At 52.8% G+C, this 22,077-nt stretch overlaps 7 protein-coding genes across 7 annotated transcripts; 5 read left to right on the forward strand and 2 right to left on the reverse strand.

Annotated features, from left to right (window-relative positions):
- Positions 1-172: 172 nt before the first annotated feature.
- CPAR01_13638 (NAD-specific glutamate dehydrogenase) lies at positions 173-3,538 on the reverse strand (the record flags this gene model as incomplete). Its single annotated transcript, XM_060497890.1, has 3 exons — positions 173-206; positions 262-3,181; positions 3,241-3,538. 3 exons carry the CDS (start codon positions 3,536-3,538, stop codon positions 173-175), a joined length of 3,252 nt encoding a protein of 1,083 aa, XP_060343358.1.
- A 5,070-nt stretch (positions 3,539-8,608) lies between these two features.
- Positions 8,609-9,169, forward strand: CPAR01_13639 (uncharacterized protein; the record flags this gene model as incomplete). Its single annotated transcript, XM_060497891.1, has 1 exon — positions 8,609-9,169. The coding sequence occupies one exon, from the start codon at positions 8,609-8,611 to the stop codon at positions 9,167-9,169; it is 561 nt and encodes a 186-aa protein (XP_060343359.1).
- Positions 9,170-10,174: 1,005 nt separating this feature from the next.
- CPAR01_13640 (uncharacterized protein) lies at positions 10,175-10,426 on the forward strand (the record flags this gene model as incomplete). The annotated part of the gene is made up of 1 exon (XM_060497892.1): positions 10,175-10,426. One exon carries the CDS (start codon positions 10,175-10,177, stop codon positions 10,424-10,426), a length of 252 nt encoding a protein of 83 aa, XP_060343360.1.
- Positions 10,427-11,172: 746 nt separating this feature from the next.
- CPAR01_13641 (uncharacterized protein) lies at positions 11,173-11,304 on the forward strand (the record flags this gene model as incomplete). The annotated part of the gene is made up of 1 exon (XM_060497893.1): positions 11,173-11,304. The coding sequence occupies one exon, from the start codon at positions 11,173-11,175 to the stop codon at positions 11,302-11,304; it is 132 nt and encodes a 43-aa protein (XP_060343361.1).
- Positions 11,305-13,118: 1,814 nt separating this feature from the next.
- On the forward strand, positions 13,119-14,740 carry CPAR01_13642 (kynureninase; the record flags this gene model as incomplete). The annotated part of the gene is made up of 3 exons (XM_060497894.1): positions 13,119-13,254; positions 13,370-13,764; positions 13,823-14,740. 3 exons carry the CDS (start codon positions 13,119-13,121, stop codon positions 14,738-14,740), a joined length of 1,449 nt encoding a protein of 482 aa, XP_060343362.1.
- Positions 14,741-16,299: 1,559 nt separating this feature from the next.
- Positions 16,300-18,865, forward strand: CPAR01_13643 (uncharacterized protein; the record flags this gene model as incomplete). Its single annotated transcript, XM_060497895.1, has 3 exons — positions 16,300-17,517; positions 17,572-18,055; positions 18,120-18,865. The coding sequence occupies 3 exons, from the start codon at positions 16,300-16,302 to the stop codon at positions 18,863-18,865; spliced, it is 2,448 nt and encodes an 815-aa protein (XP_060343363.1).
- Positions 18,866-20,693: 1,828 nt separating this feature from the next.
- On the reverse strand, positions 20,694-20,792 carry CPAR01_13644 (uncharacterized protein; the record flags this gene model as incomplete). Its single annotated transcript, XM_060497896.1, has 1 exon — positions 20,694-20,792. One exon carries the CDS (start codon positions 20,790-20,792, stop codon positions 20,694-20,696), a length of 99 nt encoding a protein of 32 aa, XP_060343364.1.
- Between the last annotated feature and the right edge of the window lie 1,285 nt (positions 20,793-22,077).

Below are 22,077 nucleotides of genomic sequence, written 5' to 3' on the forward strand. Positions count from 1 at the left end.
CTCAATTTTTTACTGCCGTGTCATGATGTTCCTTTTTCTCTCTGTCTTTTCTTTCGCACCACCCATGCGTGTATATGCCAGGAAGCACGAAATCACTTATCCAATTCTCCAATACCCATTATCATGCAGGGAAAACAGAAACACGCCTGATTGAGAAACACTCGAGAAAAGATTACTGCTTGACGCTCGCCATACGCTTGGCCATGCTAAGTAGAAGGTTAGAATCATGTTCAATGGATTGAAGGGCGCAGGAAAACTTACAAGTCGTAGAAAGCAAACTGGCTAGGCTGGCTGCCAAACTGGTAGACGAACCTCGAGGCGAGGTAGCTGCCGAAGATGGCGCGCAAGTAGGAGTCGGGGACGCGCTCGATGATAGTGTCGAGACCAATCTTCTCCAGAAGAAGGTTGGGGAGGGCGTCATGGAGGACCGAGCGACGGATGGCTTCGTTCTTCCAGAGATCGGAGTGCTGGAGCTCCTCGTCCAAGGTGGTGATGGCGTTGGACAGGTTGTCGGAGAGGGTGCTGCGGGCAACACCGGTCTGCTCGTGTTCGCGCCAGATGGCCTCGAACTCGAGGCGGGCGTTCTCCTGAATCTTTGCCTGGACAGACTTGACGTAATCCTTGTAGAATTGAGGAGCCTGGCCCTTAGCGTCGTGGCACATATGCTTGACAAAGTTCTCGTCGTCGAACGAGAGCGAAGCAAGAACCTCTAAGGAGGAAGACGTGACACCGCCCTTATTGGCACTGGCATCCTTGTACAGGATACAGCCAGCCTCTTCCAAGCGGAGTTTGGCATCCTGAGTGATGAAGAGATTGGCGCCCTCAACCAGGTAGGGAATGGTCGACTTGCCGTCCTTGATGATCTTGTTAACCGAAATCAAGTCAATGGACTCGGGGCGACCACCGCAGGGAACGAAGGAGTCGGTGAGACCGGTATCGCGCAAGTGGTAGGTGTTGCGGAAAGATGTGCCGTTGGAGATAAACTCTCCAGTGGGCAGGTTGATGTTGTTGTCATCAACCAGCACGCGGTATCCATCCTTGGACAATTTGGACATGTCGAAGTTGACAATCATGGATCGTGACTTGGCAAGACGGAGAAGCTCTTGCTTGTCAAGTCCGTTGGGGTCAACGAGAACACCAGACCCATCAACGATGGAAGTGTACTTCTCGGTGCTGAGAAGGATCTCGTTGCTGCCCAAGTCACCATCGGGACCGCCGGTCTGCATCTTCTTCACAGTCGAGGGATCGAGGTTGAGCTTGCGGTAGATACCGTTGACGTATTCACGGACAGACAGGGTCGTCATGCCGTAAGTGTCGTGGGGAATACCGCCCAACTTGGGCGACTTGCCAGTGAAGAATGACTTCCACCAGGGTGCGCCGCGGGCGCGAGCATGCTCAGTAGCCCAGTCGACGAGCTCTGCCGTGTTCTCATCGGGTCCCATGAAGATAATCTCCTCCTTGCCGTACAGGTCCACAAGCGGGTTCTTGATGCCGGGAGTCTGGGCAGGGAGCAGAAGGTCGAGAATACTGTCAATGTATTTCTCAAAGGCCTCCTCGGCGCGGTCTTGCATCTTGGGGTCAAGAAGGATGACGCCCTTGGAACCGCCTTCGGGAATGTCCTTATTCTTGCGCTGCTGGGTGCTGGCCAAGCCGTAGTTCTCGTCAAACAGGTTGCGGGCGTTGATGCCGTAAGCCTCCTTGCTGCGGGACTTGACGATGCGAATACCACCGCGGGCAATATCCTTGAAGCGCAGGTGGAAACCGCGCGACTCGGCGCCGATGACGAGGAACATGCCATAGAGGCGCTTGGGGTATTCGATCTCAGGCAAGAAAGAGGGGTCCAGGCGGAAACTCAGGGCAACCTTGGTGGGTGTGAAGTAGTTGGTCTTGAGAATGGCGTTGTTGAAGACCCGGAAGGCGGTCATGACCATCTCCTCGTGCTCGTTGGAAACATCGCGAGTGATGCGCTCCTTGAGCTTGGCATCGGACAAGACCTCAATGGCCGGGGTAGGGGCGATGAAGTGACGGTCAAAGTCGGGCCCGACGGCAAGATGCACCGAGGCAAAAGAAGCGTAGAGGGCGCGAACAAGGCCTGGGTACGATTGGATGATCTCCAGAATGTAGTCGGGAGTGAAAGTCTCCGTCCTCAGACGGCGCTTCAGCTTGGACAGAAGTGCTGTGTGAGCCTGGTTCTTAGGGTCCAGGATCTCTGACAGGGAGATGTACTCAGAACCCAAACGGTTCAGGAAGTGCTGAATGAAAACCCAGACGCAGTGGCCGTAAACGGTCTCTTGCAGACTCAGCTCACCGGCAGTGAAGAGAGAGTGCAGCTTGTTCTGGGGAATACAGTACAGCAGGGAGATCTCCTTGGTGATCTGGTGGATCGACTGGTCCAACGATGGGAAGTTGCCCTCGATGTTCATAGCGGGACGAAGGTAGATACTCATGACCGTGATACCGTTGGCAAATTGCTCCACGTACTTTCTGGAGCTGGTGACGCCGTAGTAGTGGTACAGGTCACTGAGAGCCGAGAACAGGCCACGGGCAGTACGAGAGCGGAAGGCAATGACCAAGCGCTTCTCAGGAGAGCCCTCAATGTCGAAGACCTCAATGACGGGGCCAGTTCTATTGACCGCGAGATCGATGATCTCCTGGTAGATCTGCTTGGTGTTGTTGGTGGCCTTCTGTAAGAAACCGTTGTCGGCAATAACCTCCAAACGGGTCTCTTGAGGGTCCGTTGTCTCGGGGCTCTGCTTGAAGAGACATTGGTAGACGAAGTAGCAGCGCAGGGTGGCCTTAGAGGTTGGTGATGCGCCCAGAACTCCAGGAGAGCGGAAGGTCTCTACACGGAACTTGGTCTTGCCAACATGGTCGAGATACTTTGCCTCGAGGCGCTGTTCGTAGCGGGGTCCAGCAATGGACGTCCTGCCGGGCTCGCTCGTGTCGATGTAGATGGCATGATCATGCGCCTCCATGTCAAGTCTGATCTCCTCGCGCTTGTCCTCACGGGCGAAAGCGGCCACCTTAGCGGCGTACAGAGATGTGATTTGGCTGGCAATGACCTCGGGAACTTCAATCTTGAAGTAGACATCGTCGATGCCGAGCTCGTCGTAGAACCATGTGACTTGCTCCTCAATCAGAGCTTCTGGGATCCATCCGTTGTTCTTGATGAGCTCCTTGACTAGTTTTGCGCGTGTTAGTGACGTCCTAGACTTGGTTCCTGGACAACAACAAACTCACCCTGCTCCATCTGCTCTTGCTTGCCAACAAAAGTCGGCGCAATGTAGCCAACTGTTGCTGACCTCAAAACTCTGTGGCCGTTGCCATTTGAGCGAGAAGCCATGGGCAAGCTGAAATGTGTTGGCTGGGGAGAGGGGCCACGGCTGCTCTCTGCTGAGTCGGCCTGAACCTGGCCCAGCATCTTGTTACGAGGAGGGGCGGCGGTCGCCATGACGTCGGTGATTTCTTCGAGGGGGTCTGGCTCTGAAGAATACCTATCCATGGTAGGAAGGTCAGTATTGATTGACAAGGCCAACATTGTGGCGATTAGCGAATCAACAAGATGGCAGGAAGAAGTAGCGTGATTATGGCGGGAGACGGTTTGTGGTGAAGAGGGAGAGGAAGACGAGTGTCAGGATGGGCGTCCCCAGGGTCTAAGTATGTTGACGGGGACAACGAGGCATCGCAGCAACCAGGAAAAGTTACATGATGTTTGTGAGTCAGTGTCAGACTGCTGGCAGGACAGCTTTGTCGAGCGCCCGTTACGTTTGATTGCGACGACCGGGACCGGTAATAGATCGTGGGGATCTAGGGCAGGCTTTCTTGCTCTGGACAATGCGGTCTGGGAATTGGACAGGGCCCGCAAGGTAGAACAGAAGTGCTGTGTTGTGGAAATGGAACCGCGCGCAAAGGTAGGAATCGAGAGAGCAACGGGAGCATTGAAGCTTCACCGCCGTAGGCTCGTGCAATGGGTGGACTGATAAGGGATGGGCAGGGGGAGCCAACGAGAGGTGAAAGGGCATGGGAATTTGGAGTTGGGGGAGGTGAACTCGGGCGGGCGTACCTTGCGTCTTCGGTAGACTAGCGCGATGCTGATCCGATTCAGATATACGGGATCAGGTAGGAAAGCAGATGCAGAGCTAACAATGGGCTCGGATAGCTGCTTCTTGCCGACTGTTGGTCGGTTGATCGGTATAGGGGTATAGGGAAAGATAGAGGATGAGAGACACGATGTCTGGTTCCGGGGAGGAGTGCAGATATCGCGGGGCGTGGTGTTTGTTACGTAGGACGTGGAATCTAGTGTAGGTGAAGCCGAGGTGAGTGACTGATGTCAAAGTCTCGGAGAGGTGATCCGGCGGGGCACTTTGACGGTAAGGTGCTTGGCCTGAGCTTTGTTGTTGACGGTTGTGGTGGTGGTGGTGGTGGTGGTGAATGATAGAGGAGCCGTGGGTTGTCTCACAAGCCAATGGCAAGAACAGGCTGTTTTTGACAGATGAAGACGGGATGAAAGGAGGCAGCGGATGATAAGAAGGGGGGCGTGGGCGTGGCAGGAAAGGTTCGAGGACGAAGTATCTCAAAACCTAGAAGAGGCCGATATATACGTGTTTTCCTGTGTAAAGAGGAAAGCAACCGCGGGCAGAGCGAGAGGGAGTTTCCTTGTAAGCGCGACTAGTGGTCAGCAGGACGTCCCGTATTGGAATTGTGGAAGCTATTGCCCGTGACTTGTTGTAATATGGAAGGCCAGGGCAAATCTTATTCAGCTTTTCAGGTACGGGGGGAGCAATGTACCTTTTTTCTTCTCTTGTGTTTGTTACAACCCCGAGAGTCAGAGAGAACAAGAAGAGGGTGATCGAGAATGCGTCAATTGACGTAAAGGTGGATGATGGGAATCCCGGGCAACACAGCCATCCGACCGGCTTTGGGTCAATTCGCTGGTAGCTGGTACCTTTTTGGTGAGTTTTGCTCAAGCCCCAGGGGGTGAAGAACTGAAATCGAGGACCGGGTTTGGGTCGATCGGTTACGTCTGGGTCAGAGATTCTGGCCTTGGTTGGTTGGAATGCCGGTGGGGTTGCGACCTGCGGCCAAGAGGGGCCTGGAATCTTTCTCGCTGGATTCGAGAAGGAAGTGATCGCAATTCAGAGTGAGAGAAGTTGCTTCGTCAGATCCAGATCCTGGTTCAGCAAAGATACCAGAAATTCAGTCTGTGACTTCGTGAGATGTGGATGTGGCAACACCGAGGGGCGGGTTTCTGAGAGATAAGGGACCCTGAACTGCGTGAGAGTTAGCGCTCCCGTATCGACTCGTTTTTTGCTGCCTTCAGCTGAAAATAGCAGCAAGGCGGGCGGACAAGGTCGTAGCAGCCGTGGCCACAGGGCTGTGAACGGGCCTGGGGTGGTGGAAACTTGAAAGGCACAAGCAAGAGGGCAGCAATTGGGGGAGACACAACAGAACACCACGCCGCCGGGCCGGTTGCTGAGAGAGCTGGCTGACGGCTGTTGGCTGGGCTGTGTACTACAGGTGTGTGGCTGACGCGAGATAGGGAGCCCATAGGCGGACACGGTGAGGGACGCAATTTGGGATTGGTGAAGAGAATGACGGAGAGCTGCGTGTGTATGTTGTTTACCTTTGTGGTGGCTCAGAGATTGAGAGATAAGGTAGGTCTTATTTGGCCAGTAGGAACGAAGCCAGAGCGTGAGGGAGGGATGTAGGCAAAGAGTAACAGCAAGCGGGTAAATGCTGCTTGTTGGGTGAAGTTGTCTAACCTCGAGCTTTAGTTGAGGCTCTTGAAAGGGGGAGGAGGAGACGAGGATGAAGATGAGGATGAAGATGAGGATGAGGAAAAAGCAGAGTCGATCAGGAACTGAGAAACTCACGATCCAAGAGGCCCGGCTCAAAGCTTTATACTCACAGGTACTTGATGACTTGACAACAACAACGACGACGGCGACGAATGCTTTTCTGACTGCAAGAAATCAATGCCGGCCATTCTTTTCCCAGTCGAACTTTTCTCTCTCTTCTAATTCCCTTCTACAAGAGTACGTCTCTCCAAGTCCCTTCTTCCATGTACACACACACCCCCCTTGACCGGGCAGGTGACTCGCAAAAGACGGGAGACGTTGTGAAGGAAATTTTGCATATTTTCCACCCTCCAGGGCCTCCAGGGGAAGCACGTCGACATGCATCCTTGCAGCTCTCGCCCTTTCGAACGAAGCTCCCGTGGCTTCTCGTCCAGTGTCTACTACGAGTTGGATCACGATGATGACTTCACCCGCAGCACAAATGGCGAACTATTACCAAACAGAAACCGGGCTAAGCCGTTTCGGGTAGGCAGCAGACTCCAATTAGCCTTGCTGATTGGATCACAGGCTTACAGCTCGAGGGAAGAGAGAGGCGGGAAGGTACCTATTCCTTCTCAAGTTTCTCCAAGTATGTAGGTACGGGGCAAGGTAGGTACTACTGCGTAAGTATTGCGGTACCTGGCGGCGAAGGCGGCGCGGCGGTGGTGGTGTTGGCGAGTGCGACCGTCCCGGGCCTGGGTCCGCCTGTACGCCTGGAGTAGAGGTACAGGAGAAAAGGGTACTTGCTTCACCCTCATCGCTGCCGTATGCCCCATCGTACCTGACGGCGTAAGGCGACATTTTTGGCTGGGAAGCTGGGGCAGAAGCTGAAGCAGTGAGGCCTGGGAGCTGCCACATGGGGCACATCACATGCGCCAATGGAGGGGCACTTGGGGCACCAAGGAACCACCAAGGCCTCAAACATCCACTGGGAAGACCACGATGCCCTCCAACGGTACGTATCCAACGGTACGTAGGTACTTCTTCCCATCAGATGTATCCGTACTTCCCTGTGCCGTTCTTTCTCGGTTATTCTCTCTGCAAAAAGGCATCGTGGGAAAGACCGAAAGCAGGTACAAGAGACTTGCCAGTGTACGTATCTGCAATTCTCCTTACATGTCACGGCTATTCGAGGCTCTTTAATCCACACAGCAGCGGTACACTTTCCAGTTTTTTCTTGCATTTTTTCTCTCTCTCGCATCCTCTATTCGTAAGGATACCTTGCCAGGTACCTCTTTTCATTCGAGGTCCAAGTGTCGGAGCGGGCACCCGACGTCTCTTCAAACCTCATATCATACTTTTCTGTGTTACCCAACATGACCGGCCCGGCTGGATTGGGACTTGGGAGAGGGCACGAAAGGATGAAGCAGAAAAGAGCGCATTACAGAACCCATCTTAGATGAGCCATCTCGGATGCCAGGTCCAAAATACCAAGTCAAAGCAGCCAAACCCGATGGCGATAGCCTTCAACAAGGCATAAGGTCTTACTCACCGCAGGCAAATGTGTCAAAATCGGTATTGCCCAGCAGAGCCACACGTCCGGGCGGCCGGTCTCTCAGCGCGCGGCCTTGGATCCCGTGAGCTCTCGCAAAAGAGCATTCCATGGGCCGTCCTGTGCGTACCCGGTTTACCCGCCGACCTGCTGCTTGCTGTGTTGTCAACTTGCTTCTGCTGTTGCATTGCACTCTCTAATATCGTCAGTCACCTTCCCATTATCAAGACGCCCCGAGAGTTCGGCACTGGTAGCCGCCGTTCTATGTACAGACGAAACGACATGTACCCTCGAGATGATGTCTTTTTGCGTTTCTTTCCCAACAAAGCACAGGACTCGTTACGAAAAGACCGGTGACGGTAAGCGAAGGTACCTCTGTACTTAGGACAAGAAAGCAGATTACTCTGAAGAATACTGTCTATCACGCTGCGGGTAAAGAAACCCGTTTGAAAATTTGAACAAATCGTGAGTACTCTGTACCTCCTCTTTTTACCGCTTATTCGCGTTGCAGCTCAAAACGCCCGCTTGTCAGGCGCCGGCCTTGCTTCGAGACGACTTCCCAGCCATTGCCCCTCTAAAGCCCCAGAAAAAAGAACCAACTTCGTCGTACCTTGCTCCATTGTAAGTGGTTTCCGATCATGTACCATGCTTGATACCCACGATACCTACTTTCGCAATACTAACGTATCTCATCCAAAGAGGCGTCATGTATCTTCTCATGTACACATACGACATTTACCTCTTTGTTGTGTACGTAGTCGTCGTACCTCCCCTTGTGAATCACGGCATGATAACAACAAGTCCCCCGGCCGGCAACAGCTCAGACCTCATAACAAAAATATGGACACTAATAGCAACAGCCATGTTCGTCCAAAGACTGACTATCAATCGCAACTGGATACGGACACAGGAACCGGGTTATCTAATTCCCCCAGAAAAAACAACACCAGTCTCCCGCTCTTCCCTTCCGGCGACCTCGTCAGGAACCGAGACTCTCTGTTTTCCATATTTGTCTTACCCCAGATCTTCTGCACAACTACACAGATCAACCAGCTCAGCCCTCCTTTTACACACGCACGCCCAGAAAGGCCCCCCAACAACCGTCTAGACCAGGACAAGAAGTAGAACCCCTGGGTCCAAGATCCGAGGGAAAATCGGTCAAGCCTGTAAAAAGATCACGGGACGGCAACAATGTTGGGGATGGCCCTTGACCCTTTCAGCCCCGAGTGGCCCGGGAGCGCGGCGGCTGATGTCTCCCTTTCCCCACAGCCGCTCTAGCATGGCTGTTGTTTGTTCCATCTGCCAACCGACGGGACCGGGCCCCCGAATCGTCGAGTTTCCATTACCCCCAGATTACTTGATCGTGCAGCCCGCGCCAGCGCCAGTTGCGACCCCGAGATGGCCACGGGACAGTCCGACCTGGCCCCATTGGGGAAGTTGGGAAGGACTCTGGATGATGGGAAACCTAGTTCGTTTGGACAATGCCCCGTTCCCTCTGACTCTTGCAGCTTGCGCTTCCTCTGCTTCTGCTTTACCCCAGCTTTTCGGTACCGTACCTTGGATGGTGTTCATAACTCACGATACTCTCACTCCCTTTTCAAGTCTCGACTTGCGTAACAACACAGTCTATTCCACTAAATCTAGCCACCCCAGGCCGGGGCCCCGACGATCCAAATTGATGCCCCGCGATCCCGCATCGCCATTACCAAATGGAAAAGCCGTTGTAAAACACTGCCCGTCTCCAAAGGTCCTGGACCCAAGACTCCTCTCGTCACGCGGTCTGACAAGGCCTTTTGTTTCGTCCAAATTCGATTCTTCTCTCCTCCTTCCGGGAAAGTAACAAGCACTGCGCTGTTCCCCCTTCCTGCATACTAATATACCATGTGGATGTTATGGGGTAAGAGTTTGGGGAAACTTGACAGGAAGCCTGGAATGGACGGATTGTCCAAGTCTGCATTTTCAGGACTGATTCTGTGGATTTGATGCTCAGTCACGTAGTTGTAAAGGTTGAGATGTGAACCATGTCCCCGTTGGAAGGGTCAAGAGACACGATGTGTCACGATCTTTCTCTCCCCGTCCCTTACCCCGATTCACCTTTTCAGTCCACCGACTTCTAGACTTCACACCTCAAGGTGTGGAACACATACACGCACGCACGCACACGTCCACATTCCCGCTGCCAAAAAGAGGGGGTTGAGTCCCGGAGACCGCTTTACCCTAACAACGCCTCTAGTCGCTATTGACAGGAGTGAAGAGATCGTGACTCCAATAGCACAGCCACAAGGGGATGGAAAACTCGGATCGTCACTTGCCAAGGTGCCTTTCCCCAGATTTTTGCCAGGTCCCGCGGGTTCTCCTTTTCTGCATTCCCCATTCCCCGGGGAAAGCTTGGGGCAAGTCAGCCGTCACCAGTCTCTAGCTCGACCACGGACCAAGGAAAGGAAAGAGAAAAAAAACGAGAAAGGTCACAATGCGACTTTCGTTATTTAATTTCCTTCGCCGCGCCAGGTGGCCCGTCAAGCCCGGTTCGGGGGTTCCAGGTCAATGGCACCATTCCAGCCCCAGGTCACGATGGAGAGAAGCTCTCACCTCTGTTTTGGGTCTGGGGGTGTGTAGAAAGGCAGTTAATGACACATAGAAACGAGAATTAATTAGTGGTTCTGGTTTATTTCCAGACAATCAAACCACAAAATCACAATACAATAAAGTCTTTTTCGATACTGGGGGTGTTGTTGTGTTTGCTGCTTGACTTTTTCACTGACCCCTTGCTTCTTGTCGCAATGTTTACAAAAGCTGTTGCAATAATTGCGGCATCGTGCAAAACTCACTGCCGGCCGCCACGAACATGTACGAGTACGTAAGAAATATTTCCGACCGGGTTCCTGACCTATGCGTCCAGTCCCCCCCTTCTCTTGCTCTTTCTTTCTTTCTTCGCTTGCTACTTGATTGGATATACACAACGGGAAGAAAAACGAGAGGCCTCCTCTATTGTGCATATCGACGGGCGCATCGAGCCGCGTATATTCATTCCGATCCGGCAAGGTACCACGATCAGATAGCCCTGTTTTTCGAATTTTCGAGCGTGTTGCTCTGGTAGAAAAAAAAAGTTTGAGTTGAGCCGCTGGAGAGAAAATGGCTCTTCCCAATTGAGTAACCCAGAGGCATTATTGGGCGGGATTTTCACGCCGTTTACGCCTGCCGTCAGGGGAGGCCTCTTGGATTGTAATCTAGAACTCGGAGTAGCATTGGCTAGGGAAGACCAGCCATCGTAGTACCGGTGACCCGTCACAGAGAGAACATGAAATAGAACAAGTTGGTAGCCAAGCAGAGCCTCCCCCTACTCCATACACACGACTTTGGGTGATCACGTCGGAGGGTCGGGGTCTCCACCCGAAACTGTCCCAACGTCAAGTCAAACTCCGGCCAAGAGAACCCGCGGAGTGTATTGTTAGGTGCAGCGGCTTTCCTGTCCTCGTAGGAGAGTGCCAATCAACCCTAGTCGTGTCGTGTCCTTGAATCTGCGACATTCCGTTCCCAAATTCCATCTTTAGTAATTGGTTACAGAGTTTCGTTGGAAAAAGAGGTACAATGCAGAACACCCGCCGGGGAAAAGCGTCGTCTTCCTTCTATTGTCAGTCCCCTCTTTCCCTCCTACCTTTTGCAGAGCTTTATTTCATCGGGGTAAGGTAATCGGTCGATTGTGAGAAAAGTCACCAAAGCGGCGTCTACTTCCATAACTCTACGTAGGTATGGCTTCAGTCCTCCATAGCCAGCCCATACCAGCCCGTCGTCCCCCCCCCCCCGCCCCCACCCCCTTTCGACCACTCCGTAGAGAAAACTTGCATGAGGCTAAGGGGAGAACCCGAAAGTGCGAGGATCATCCGACCACCCGGGCGAGCAAGGGGAAACTTTCCAAGATGTTCGGGTTGGGCACCCGGTGCTTATCTTTCCATGGCTCTGGGAAGACTTGCTTAATTCTGGGAAACCACAGAGAGTAGTTCCGTGTCACAACAGATGATAACGAAGAGAGAAAGAAAGAAAAGCGTGGCTTGAATTCGAAACGGGCCTCCTCGGGCCTAGGCTTGCCAGACTTGCTTCAGGATCTGCAAGGAAAGTAAGCCCGGTCAGTCTGCTGCTGCTGTGTATGAATACTTCGTACATTGATATCCCGCCTAGCGCCCGCAGCTGCCGAAAAACCCCGTGCCGTGATTCCTTCCGTGAAACATGGAACTCCGTCGAAGGAGGGTGAGAGTGGCAGCATACCTTCCACCATCCATTTCCCGTCACAGAGTCACCTTGTCCTCCGCATCACCCGCCGTGGATCCCCGGACGCTCACGGGGAGGAGGGGGTGACGGACTCGTCTTCTGGCTCCGTCCGACCCCGTGCTACCTACCTAGCCTTCCACCTCCCACCCTCTCCATCTAGTCGTACATAGTATAGACTCGTATGTATTCTGTTGGGTCCATTCATGTGGTCCTCCTTTCCCCAAGAAGGACTCCATCTGGATGGAGTGTAAGACTAGTCCATCAGGTACCGCCATCCACGAGAAACAGAAAAAACTTGGAGGGACGAGACAAAGACGCAAGCCCACCCCCACCATGCCGTCGTCGCCGCCGCCGCCGCCGCCGTCCGTACCTGATTTACCTTGCGCCTCGAGGCTCAAGGTACCGACCAGGCCCTGTCTGGGCCCAAACGATCTCGTGTGCCCCCCAGACTCGCGGATTGCGGAGGGTCCTTGCCAAGGGACGAGTCAGCAAAACCCCGCATGTGGCCAGTCTATGGGGTAATGAGGGGGTAATACCGGGGTTTTGAGGGGGTAATGAAAACTCCCATATTTCGTAATCCGAGGCGTTTAGCTCGAGCACGTTATTGTTGTTTTTGATGATGATGGAATGGAACAGAAGTTTTTTTCTTTCTTTGATTGTCACGATGCAGGTTTTGATCTTTTGAAACTCGTGAGATATATGCCGGTACAAGTAAGTGTACATTGACACAGTTAGACAAAGTATACGGTACTTGGGCAAGGTACATGTCAAGGATCGAAGGAAAGTACCTTGATTTAATCGAATTCACATCTTTGACTTCGGCATCACGATACATCACCAAGTTTTTTCAAGGTCCACTAAACCACAAGTTTTTGGAGAAAAAGAGGATCCTCTCCCCCTCTGATGCTGAAATAGTGATTTCTCCATCGTCTCACCTCTTCCTCCCTCTCTCCGCCTGTTTTACATAGTGGGAACACCTGATGCTCCCTTGGTCTCTGAGTGGGCAGCTCCATCCCAAGTTCAGGTACCTGTCCACACAGTCATCCAACTTGAAGTGGTTGTGGTCGTGGTGATGGTCACTCGGTGGTCACAAAAGATGGAAGGTGGTGGTGAACGTTGCCAGCTGCACGGCGTGGCCCCGCCAGCCGGAGCTCCATCCGAACCCCTCATTGGAGGAGGGGCGCACGCGCGGGAATTATTCAATGGAGCATCATGACTTCACTCGTGTTTTTGGTTGGAAAACACTGCTGACCTCACTACCTCTGACCCAACGTGCATCATCTTGTAAGCCGTGAACGCAGAATATTGAGGCCAGCTTATTGAATCCAAGGGTCTTGACACACACGATCAAGGGTTACTGCGACACTGCTATTCAAGGTGAACCCGAGAGAGAGTAGATCCCAAGACACACTGACGACCATTTCGATTTCCCCACCCCCTCTCTCCAACCTCAAGCCAAGGTCGGAGCAAGAGGTTGTCCTACCTCATCTTAGTCAAAGGTCATCCACACTATCTCACCCGATATGGACCCTCTCCTCGACGCTTCCATCAGGCAACGCGCCGAGGCCCTGGATCAGGAAGATGCGCTGAGGCACACGCGGGACGAGTTCGTCATCCCCACGAAACAAGACATCACCAGCAAGACCCTTGCCAAGAAAGGTCAGCAATTGGAGGCATCATTCTACTTCATCAGAAGACACCTAGCTCCCTTCATTCTCACTCTCCCTAACTCCTTCACATGCTACTCCTCACACTCAATGCCTCTAGACTCTAGATTTTGGAGCTAACATCCTTCTCCAAGGAAAAGATGACGGCTCTGCCACATCAGAGGCCGGTCAGCAGAAATGCACCTACCTCTGCGGCAACTCTCTCGGTCTGCAGCCTAAGCGCACCGCCGAGAGGATACAGCAGTATCTGTCCACCTGGGCGATGCAGGGTGTCCAGGGACATTTCAAGCCTTTGGAAGACTCCCCGTTGCCGACATGGCTCGACGTAGACGCCAGGGCGGCTAAGATGATGGCCCCCATTGTTGGCGCTGAGGAATCCGAGGTTGCCGTGATGCAGACTCTGACGGCAAACCTCCATCTTCTCATGTCGGCCTTTTACAAGCCCAAGAAGGATGGCAGACACAAGATAATCCTGGAGAGCAAGGCCTTTCCGAGTGACCATGTAAGTCAGCTCTTTTCCGCAAACTTAGACAAGAGAATGGCACTAACAGCTCATACAGTTCGTCGTGGAGACCCAAATCAGACACCATGATCTCTCCCCGTCAACGTCAATGGTCTGCATTGAGCCCCCCTCAACCGCCGTAGAACCAACCCTCGCAACCCAGCACATCCTCTCCATCATCGAGGCCCACGCCGCAGACACGGCTCTCATCCTCTTGCCCGGTATCCAGTACTACACCGGCCAGCTCCTCGACATCTCCACCATCACCGCCTTCGCGCACAAGCACGCCATCCCCATTATCTGGGACCTCGCCCACGCCGTCGGCAACGTCCCGCTGCACCTCCACGACTGGGACGTCGACGCCGCGGCCTGGTGTACCTACAAGTACCTCAACGGCGGGCCGGGCTGCATCGGCGGCGCGTTCGTCAACGCGCGGCACACGGCCGTCACGACCTCGGTCGAGGACGCTGACTCCGAGAAGGGCTACGTGAATCGTTTCGGAGGCTGGTGGGGCAACGACAAGAGCTCGCGCTTCGTGATGGCGACAAAGTTTCACCCGGCGGCCGGGGCGGCCGGCTTCCAGCTGAGTAACCCGAGCGTGCTCGACATCACGTCGCTGTGCGCTTCGCTCGAGGTGTTTGAGCTCGCGGGCGGGATGGCGCCGCTGCGTGAGAAGTCGAAGCGGCTGACGGCGTTCCTGGAGGTGCTGCTCCAGAACTGGCTCAGTTCCGATATGTTCAGCATCATTACGCCGTCGGTAAGCGAGGAGCGCGGAGCGCAGTTGAGTTTGAAGCTCGCGGATGGGCTGTTGGATGGTGTGATGGAGTACTTTGAGGAGGTTGGGGTGGTCATTGACGAGAGGAAGCCCAATGTCATCAGAGTTGCGCCGGCGCCGTTGTATAATACGTTTGTGGACTGTGTTGATTTTGTTGAGCACTTTGGCAAGGCTTTGCAAAGGGCCAGCAAGACGGCGTAGTGGTTAGACTCATATCAAAGATATCCAACATCAGACTTTCCACAGAGAATATAGGAAAGACTCGACAGAGTCAAATTGTTCGAAGATCATACCTCGATGGTTACCAGGTCAGCCACCCTGACCCGCGCCTTGCCTTTCCCAGCCACATCACAAACCTCCTCATCCGATACCTCTTCTGCCTATACCGCCCTGAATACACAACAACAAGCCTTCATTAACCCCCTCAACCCAATTCCTGTCACCAGCGCAGCAGGCGCCCCTTAGGCCGGGGGTCAGGTCAAACTGTGGTGTGGTGGTGGAACGGTTCATGGTCAACAATCAGAACGCCAACCAGCCTACTCGACGACAGGCTTAGCGAGTTCGAGTCCCAGCATGAGCACCAGAGATGTAGCCCCCAGTTCAGCACCGGGGGGGTGAACTCTTTTGTTTCTTTGAACTCATGAACGATTAGTCATTATTGCTGTTGATATGTCACGAGTCTTGAGGGATGTACTGTCATAATTATTAGAGCACTGCTCTCGAACACCAGAGTGAAGAAGCACTCGCTCAATGCTTCCTCCGTTGTTTCTTTCTCTTCTTAAATTGACTGACTACGCTCCTATTTTGCCAAGTAGGTGAGAGCTTCTACTTCTGTATATGGCCTTAGACGCCAGGAATTGAGGCTTGAAACAGTAGACACCATTCCAGGAATGCCTAACTCGAGAGAAGACGATATCGGGGGCCATTCCGGGAAAGAATAACTTCCATCTTGAGGTTCAGCTATGTACTTGATAACAAAAAAAAAAAAAAGATACTCAGATAATTTCGTGGACGGCCTCCTCCTTCTTCTCGGGGTCATCAATAAGATAAGCAGAGAACAACCCCACAGACCCCTCTGATCCAAGGAATCCACCTGCTCTTCTCCCTTTAACACTATTCACGTTCCTTCTGAGAGCCACCTCATGCCCCTTTACCCATTTGCTCCTTCTTGACCATCTCACCTTTGGGTACCTGAGGCACTCTGCTCCTTCCATCTGAGCTTTTGACGAGAAATGCGTACGCGTGACCGCCTCACGTGGACGTGAGGTCGTTGATGAGGCGGTGGTTACCTCAGAAACGGCTCAGGAGGGCGGTCAGAAGGAGGTTGGAGGGATGTTTATTACCTCAGGGCGGACCGATCCTTCTCACTTCGTCCGCTCTTCATCTCTACACCTTCCTCATCCCGGAAATTGTTTACCTTTCCATCCTCCCATCATCACATCACATTGCTCGGAGACCCGCGCAAATATCACCAACCTCCCACTTCCGCACATCACATTCTCTTACCATTCTTACTTGCGCAGTGCTCGGGGAATCATTCCTCGAGTCTGATCTTGTATTTTTGGTGTTTTGGTGTGTCGCCTTTTTGGTCTTTTCTTGCCATTCTTCCTTATCCCAAGTTTGGAACATTGTCGCGCCTGCGCGATCGCGTCTATCTTGAGCATCAACTTTCCGCGCCGAATCCCCAAACAACGAGCGTACTTCCAGAGCACACGAGAGATACCATCATCGGAAATCTGCTCGCTGAGTGGTTGTTCAGTATGGAAGACAACTTCACTCACCACGCTCCTGTGGTGTCTCGTCGGTCATCAGGCCAACAGCAGAAGCCTCTTCGACACCCTGCCGAGCCAAGATACACTTCTCTTCCACCCCTTCGACCTAGAAATTTCACACCGCGTCACTATTCTATCTCACAGGGTAGTTCATCGCGTGAGCGCGGTGCAGAGGCCGAGTATCCTCTACATCGCACCAACTACATCCAGCCATCGCCAGCTTCTCAGTCAGGCTCTGAGGGGTTCAATAGCTCTTTGGCAGCTTATCAGCAAATTCCAAGAACTCCGTTCCCTGAACCTCCAGCCATGGCTTCTTCACTCGGTCCGATTCAGTCGCAATCGCACTTTCCGTCAGCTATCGATCACGATAGGCATAGCATTCTGGGACCACACCCTCCTCCCAATACTCAATGCACAGCTGGCCGGAACGCATCTTCTCTACCATCAACCGAGTTCTCTAGAAGCTATCGAGAGAATCCTTCGGAATATCGTTTCCAGAAGGCTTCTACCGTGTCGAGTCTACACGCTACAGCCGAACCCAGGGCAACATCCCAGGCTGCCGACAGCCTGTTCGTCGATCAAGGTGGTTTGCATCGCAGTAACCCACTGCTTGATGACCCGACTGCACACCTTCACGCACCTTCTTCACCTTTGAGAATTCCGTCGCCTGCCAACGGCGACCATATTGGACACCTGAGATTTCTAGATAAGCTGCAGAGTCGGGCTTTCAAAAGTGGCTTCTTCCCTGACACCGAAGAACGCGAGAGCCGTGGAAGTACCTCCAAAAAGCCTACAACTACGGCTGCCTCAGCCGACGGCCTCCAGGAGGGGATTGCAGCAATCAGAGTTTCTGGCTTCATTCTTGAAGATGAAGACGAAGAATTCCAAACTTCTTCCAGCACGGGTAGACAGAAAAATACACAAATAGCAGCTAGCAAGGCCAAGACTACTTCCCGGCCTCGCACATCATCGTTATCCTCGACTCTAGTCGGTCATGATATCGAATCTCAAGGCCTTCCCAAGAAACAATTAAAGAATACTGATGCAACACGCCTGGATTTGGACACCACCCACAACACCGGCAAAAAGGAAGATGTGGCTACCGCAAAAAAACCGACTGTACCAAAAAGCTTCAGTCTGCTATCCAACATGATGGCCAAGGCGCCCAAGCCTTCCATCAGAATTGTTACCGTTCCGAAGCATGAAGTCAAGCCTATCCGTCGAGCCCAACGTCAGGATGATACCTCTTCAAAGACCTAGAACGATTTGAAAAGGAACACTCAGTCGACGACAACGAAGGGGTCGAAGCGCATCCGGGATGATCTTGCACCTGACCAGTCGTTTCCGGCTCCAGCCACCAAGAAGCAGAGAGTGGAAACCCCTGCGAAGACCTCATCAACCGCAAAGGCGTCTTTTGCTACACGGGGTCGGTCTCTCCGCACAACACCAAGCCAGAAGCCGAAAGTGTTGAATCAGCGTAGAATGGACCCCGACACGTTGGGCTTGGTGGCCATCAAGACTTTGCCAGGCCCTTTGTACGAACCCGAACAACCCCTTCCTGGGTTCGCCAATAGCAAGTACGAAGGTGGATACGGCAGTGACGACTCTTTTGCTTCTCTTAGCAAGAATGCTCCGACTGGCTTAACAACGGGTAGGCCTAGAAGCCATACACTCCCCAACTCCAAGACAGGAGGTACACCCAACTATGCTAAATCACCGACGTCAAACTTGCTCCGTTCTATAAGTGAGTACTGCACAGTTTTCATGATTGCTCGACTATGAGTTTACACAAGTTGACTTTCTCACAGGAAGCGACTCTGGTGCCCGTGATCCTGCCCCAACCCAACCTAGCACTGAACGTAGTAGAAACAACCACTCGATAACTGATCGCAATTGTCCCATATCAAAGGGTGAAGGAATGGATCGCCATCGCCAGAAGGACCGGCAGACATGTAGCTCCCACACGCATAGTCGTATAGGACGAGCACAAGTGCAACCGGGAAACAATCCCCACACATCCGAAAGACAGCTTGTCGAGAGACTTCGATCTCCCGGTGGTTGGCATACGCCTGTCTCCAAGAGAAGCGCCTCGTCTATTCTCAGCCCGAAGTCAATTGAGGATCAGGAGACAGAGAAGAAGCGCAGACGAAACCAAACGGCGCCGCCTCGCACTGAAGTGAACAAGCATGAAGTGACTCGGGGTTCTGAACGGGTGATGTCGTCTCACGGAAACCACGTTCGGCCTCGGTCGGCAGTGCTCGAACATATCATCACCATCGCGAACAGATCGGGCGACATGTCTGTGGCTAACACTAGCGACGCAAAAACGCGAGTTGCAGATGAGAGGCAAACCCCTGAGGCATATGCCGAAAGCGTGGAGGATCACGTCAAGATCCTACACCGAGAAATGGGACCTATGAAGAAGCAGAGAATGAAAGGATTGGCCAAATTGGGCACACAGAGGAAGATGAAGAAAGAGCATCATGACGATTCTTCAGCTCTTTCGGACGCCACAGCCCCGAGCAAGCGAGCAAGCTTTCTTCCAAAGTTGTGATTCACGAACGATGTATCTCTCATGGGTCTCCATGATGTATTGCAGCCTCAAACTTGCTTCCACAGGATGTCTGAAGCTCTGGAATTGATAGGCTGGGGGGATCAGGGCGGAGATCAAGCCCTGTGATGGTGTTGTTGGATGACGGTCGTGGACAGATTGCATGAATTACACCACACGCTGTGGGATTGCCCATGGGTTGAACTGTTGGAATAGGGAAGAAGTGTATCAGTATGGGCTCTGTGGGTGTGTTGGCAATAGGCTATGAGTGCATGTCACTATTTCTAGGTTGAGAAAACAGGTTTAGCATCCCATAACGAGAACCAGACGTGAGTGTGACCCAGTATCCCATCTGCCAACATGGGAATAAGACTACGTGAAGTGATTTGAAGAGACAGCTGAGTTGGAGCATGTCACGTTGCCCTTAGTACCCCTATTTCTATGTCAAGATTCCATATTCTTGAAGGAAGTCTCCCGTCGGCAGGGTGCTGCGACAATGCAATTTCTCGATTACACAGGGCAAGGCATACAAATCCGTCTCTACAGTTGGCTTCTATTCTTACACTTTTCAGACTTTTTTCAAAGCCCGCAATTTGCAACTTTGGCCAAGCATGTCATCTAACCGGAGCAAACACGTATGCTCGGTGCAAAAGAAAAGGTACGATATACTCACAAACAAGGAGCTTATACGGATTCTCAACTAGCAACTTCAAGTTAGAGAGGAAATGTTGTCACTGCGGAAAGCGACCGGCCGAGTGTCAAAACGATATCAAGACTTGCTCGGTAATGGGCAAGCAGGCGGGCTACCCCAATACGATATGCAAGAATGAACTGCCGGCTGTCCCTCTGCTTACATGGCGCGCCTGCTGCGAATTAAGGCTGAAATAGCCTCTTGGCTTTCAAGGCAATGGTCTCAGTTAGAGTTTAGACAAAACTCGGTAGCAACCGGTGCGCGAACTAGTCCAGTTTGTTCGCACTCGCTCTACAGAGACGTGGGGGGTTTAACAGAGCAGAGAAGCCCGATGTGCAGCGATGAAGCCCGACACGCAGCTATGGTGCGACGACGAGGACGGCCGGGGATAACGCAGAACCCAAGGTGAGATGAGGTCGGTTCGGAGCTCGGATGGGCGGGTAATCTGGATGGTACGCAAGGTTCTCCCAATCTGGAGAGTGTCCGTACGGTTCTCTAAAGATGTTTTCCCCCCAGACGAGATCAAGCCAGCTCCTGAAAAGAACCAAGAGGCATCAAGATCTTGAGATGACAGAGCGCACACGCACATGATATGTCAAGGTTTACTTTGAGCACCTGGGAAACCCGGGAAGTGGTAGATACTTGGTTGGTAGGTTCGGATTCTGTGGGCGATGTCGGCACGGACGCTCTAGCTTCGGGAAGCAACTCAAGTCCGTGGTCAAGAGGGGTCGCTCGGAATGATGGCGGATGATTTGCGGTTGAGCTGCGAGCTGCGAGCTTAAATACAAAGAGGCGGCAAACAGAAAAAGAAAAGGGGCCCTGGAGGAGGGACTCGGCCGAGCGAGCCGTCGTTCGGATCCTATTGATGTAGTGTAAGCCTGGCGTAGGGGAGCGGCGGGCGTCAGATCGGAGAGGCTCTAGCGTCGAAGTCTATCTGGGGTGGGATTTTCGACAAGAGAGGGGACCTGTAGAAGAGATGGGCAGTTGTCCTTGCCTCTTCCGGAGTAAGCAACGAGCCAGTTCTTCCATATTAGGTTTGGATGTGCGTTCGGCCGTGGTTCAGTGCGACGGGTGACCGGTTGATGGATGTTTGCTAACGGGGTCTCGGACTCTTGGGAAATGATGATGGGACTTGTTTCCTCAGGAGGGCACTGCGATGGGGTCCCGGAGAAAGTTCCGGATGCTTCGTGTATGAACAGTGAGTTCTCCAATGCTGAGGGGCATCACATTGTGAGCCATGAATGGACGGACGGGGACGGTGTAAGTGAGTTTTTGAGATGAACGATAAGATCTGGCGTGTCGGTCTTCCTCACTCTGTCTCGAAGATAATGTGAGACGGAAAAGGTTGCGTCTCATATCTAATACCAGACAATAGTGGGCGAGGTGTCAAGAGGTCGTGCAATGCTCCGGGATAATGTAGCATGCACTAGGGTCGATGGTGACATGAACGCCATGATAGAGGTGTTGTCGGTTTGGGATAGCGCTGTTTATACGAGATGGTCCGAGAGGTTCGATGTGGGCGCTCTCAAGAATCAAACGACAGAGAGAAACTTCCGCGGACTTTCTGAGAGAATGCCAAATGTGATAACCGGAAGGCTGGGTCCTAGGTCTATCTTCGCAGCCCAATTTGGTGTTTATCCTCTCGGTAGCGCGTCTATTGGCGCGAAACGTTTGCCATGCGCGGATTGGTGACACCGCACCGCAAGAGCTAGCCTCGACGCGACACAGGTTCGCGATAGACGAATGTGGATGTTCTCTAGCGTCCTGCCCGGATGGATCGGCAGAGAGCCTGAAACTCACACGTCAAGCGGAGTGTCATTGGGGGCCGTTTGATATTCTTCTCTCCATTGTGTCGTGACTGGACCTATATTCCTGGGAAGTGGGATGCAGTTAAGTCACATTCTTGGATGTTATTCATCAAAGCTGGATATTTCAGCAGAGGATAAGTGGCCAGGTAAGGAGGAAATTTGGACGATGTTGAGGAAACAACGGGGTGGCTGTGCCGCGGTACAGAGTTGCGATGAACAATGTTGGATGGGTAGCCGTACTCTGTACACAGAGAGTAAGGACGACGGCCAGACGGCCAGAGAGGTCAAAGGACGAGGAGAGGATGAGTCGAGAGCCCAGAGGGAGCCGAGGATGATCGACGCAGGGCTCAATCTGACGGGTGCTCTTATCGGGGCCTTGGTCGATTCGCCTTCCCTCGCTGGCAGCCTCGCTGAGGCTAATCTGCGTAGCCCTGTAGGGAATTCTGTTTTTAAAATTGGGGGTCCAAGGGACTGCAAATGGTAGCTTGGACGTGATGACAGCAGGTTTGCTATAGAGTGCCAAGACGGCGGCCTTGGACCTAAGTTGACAAGCTTGGAAGCTTCGGCGGCGGCGGGTGGGTGCTTATCCATAATGTTAAATGATGGAAGGCCCCCAAGATGATTAGTCGCGCATATTGATATCGCTGGCTGGGCCTTTCGATATGACGGCGACGACGTCTCTGTTGTCTAAAATGCCTCATTTGCGTGCTGGTACA

The sequence above is a fragment of the Colletotrichum paranaense genome (genome assembly GCF_030867605.1).
Source record: "Colletotrichum paranaense strain IMI 384185 chromosome Unknown Scaffold_13.1, whole genome shotgun sequence".
Lineage (NCBI taxonomy): Eukaryota > Fungi > Ascomycota > Sordariomycetes > Glomerellales > Glomerellaceae > Colletotrichum > Colletotrichum paranaense.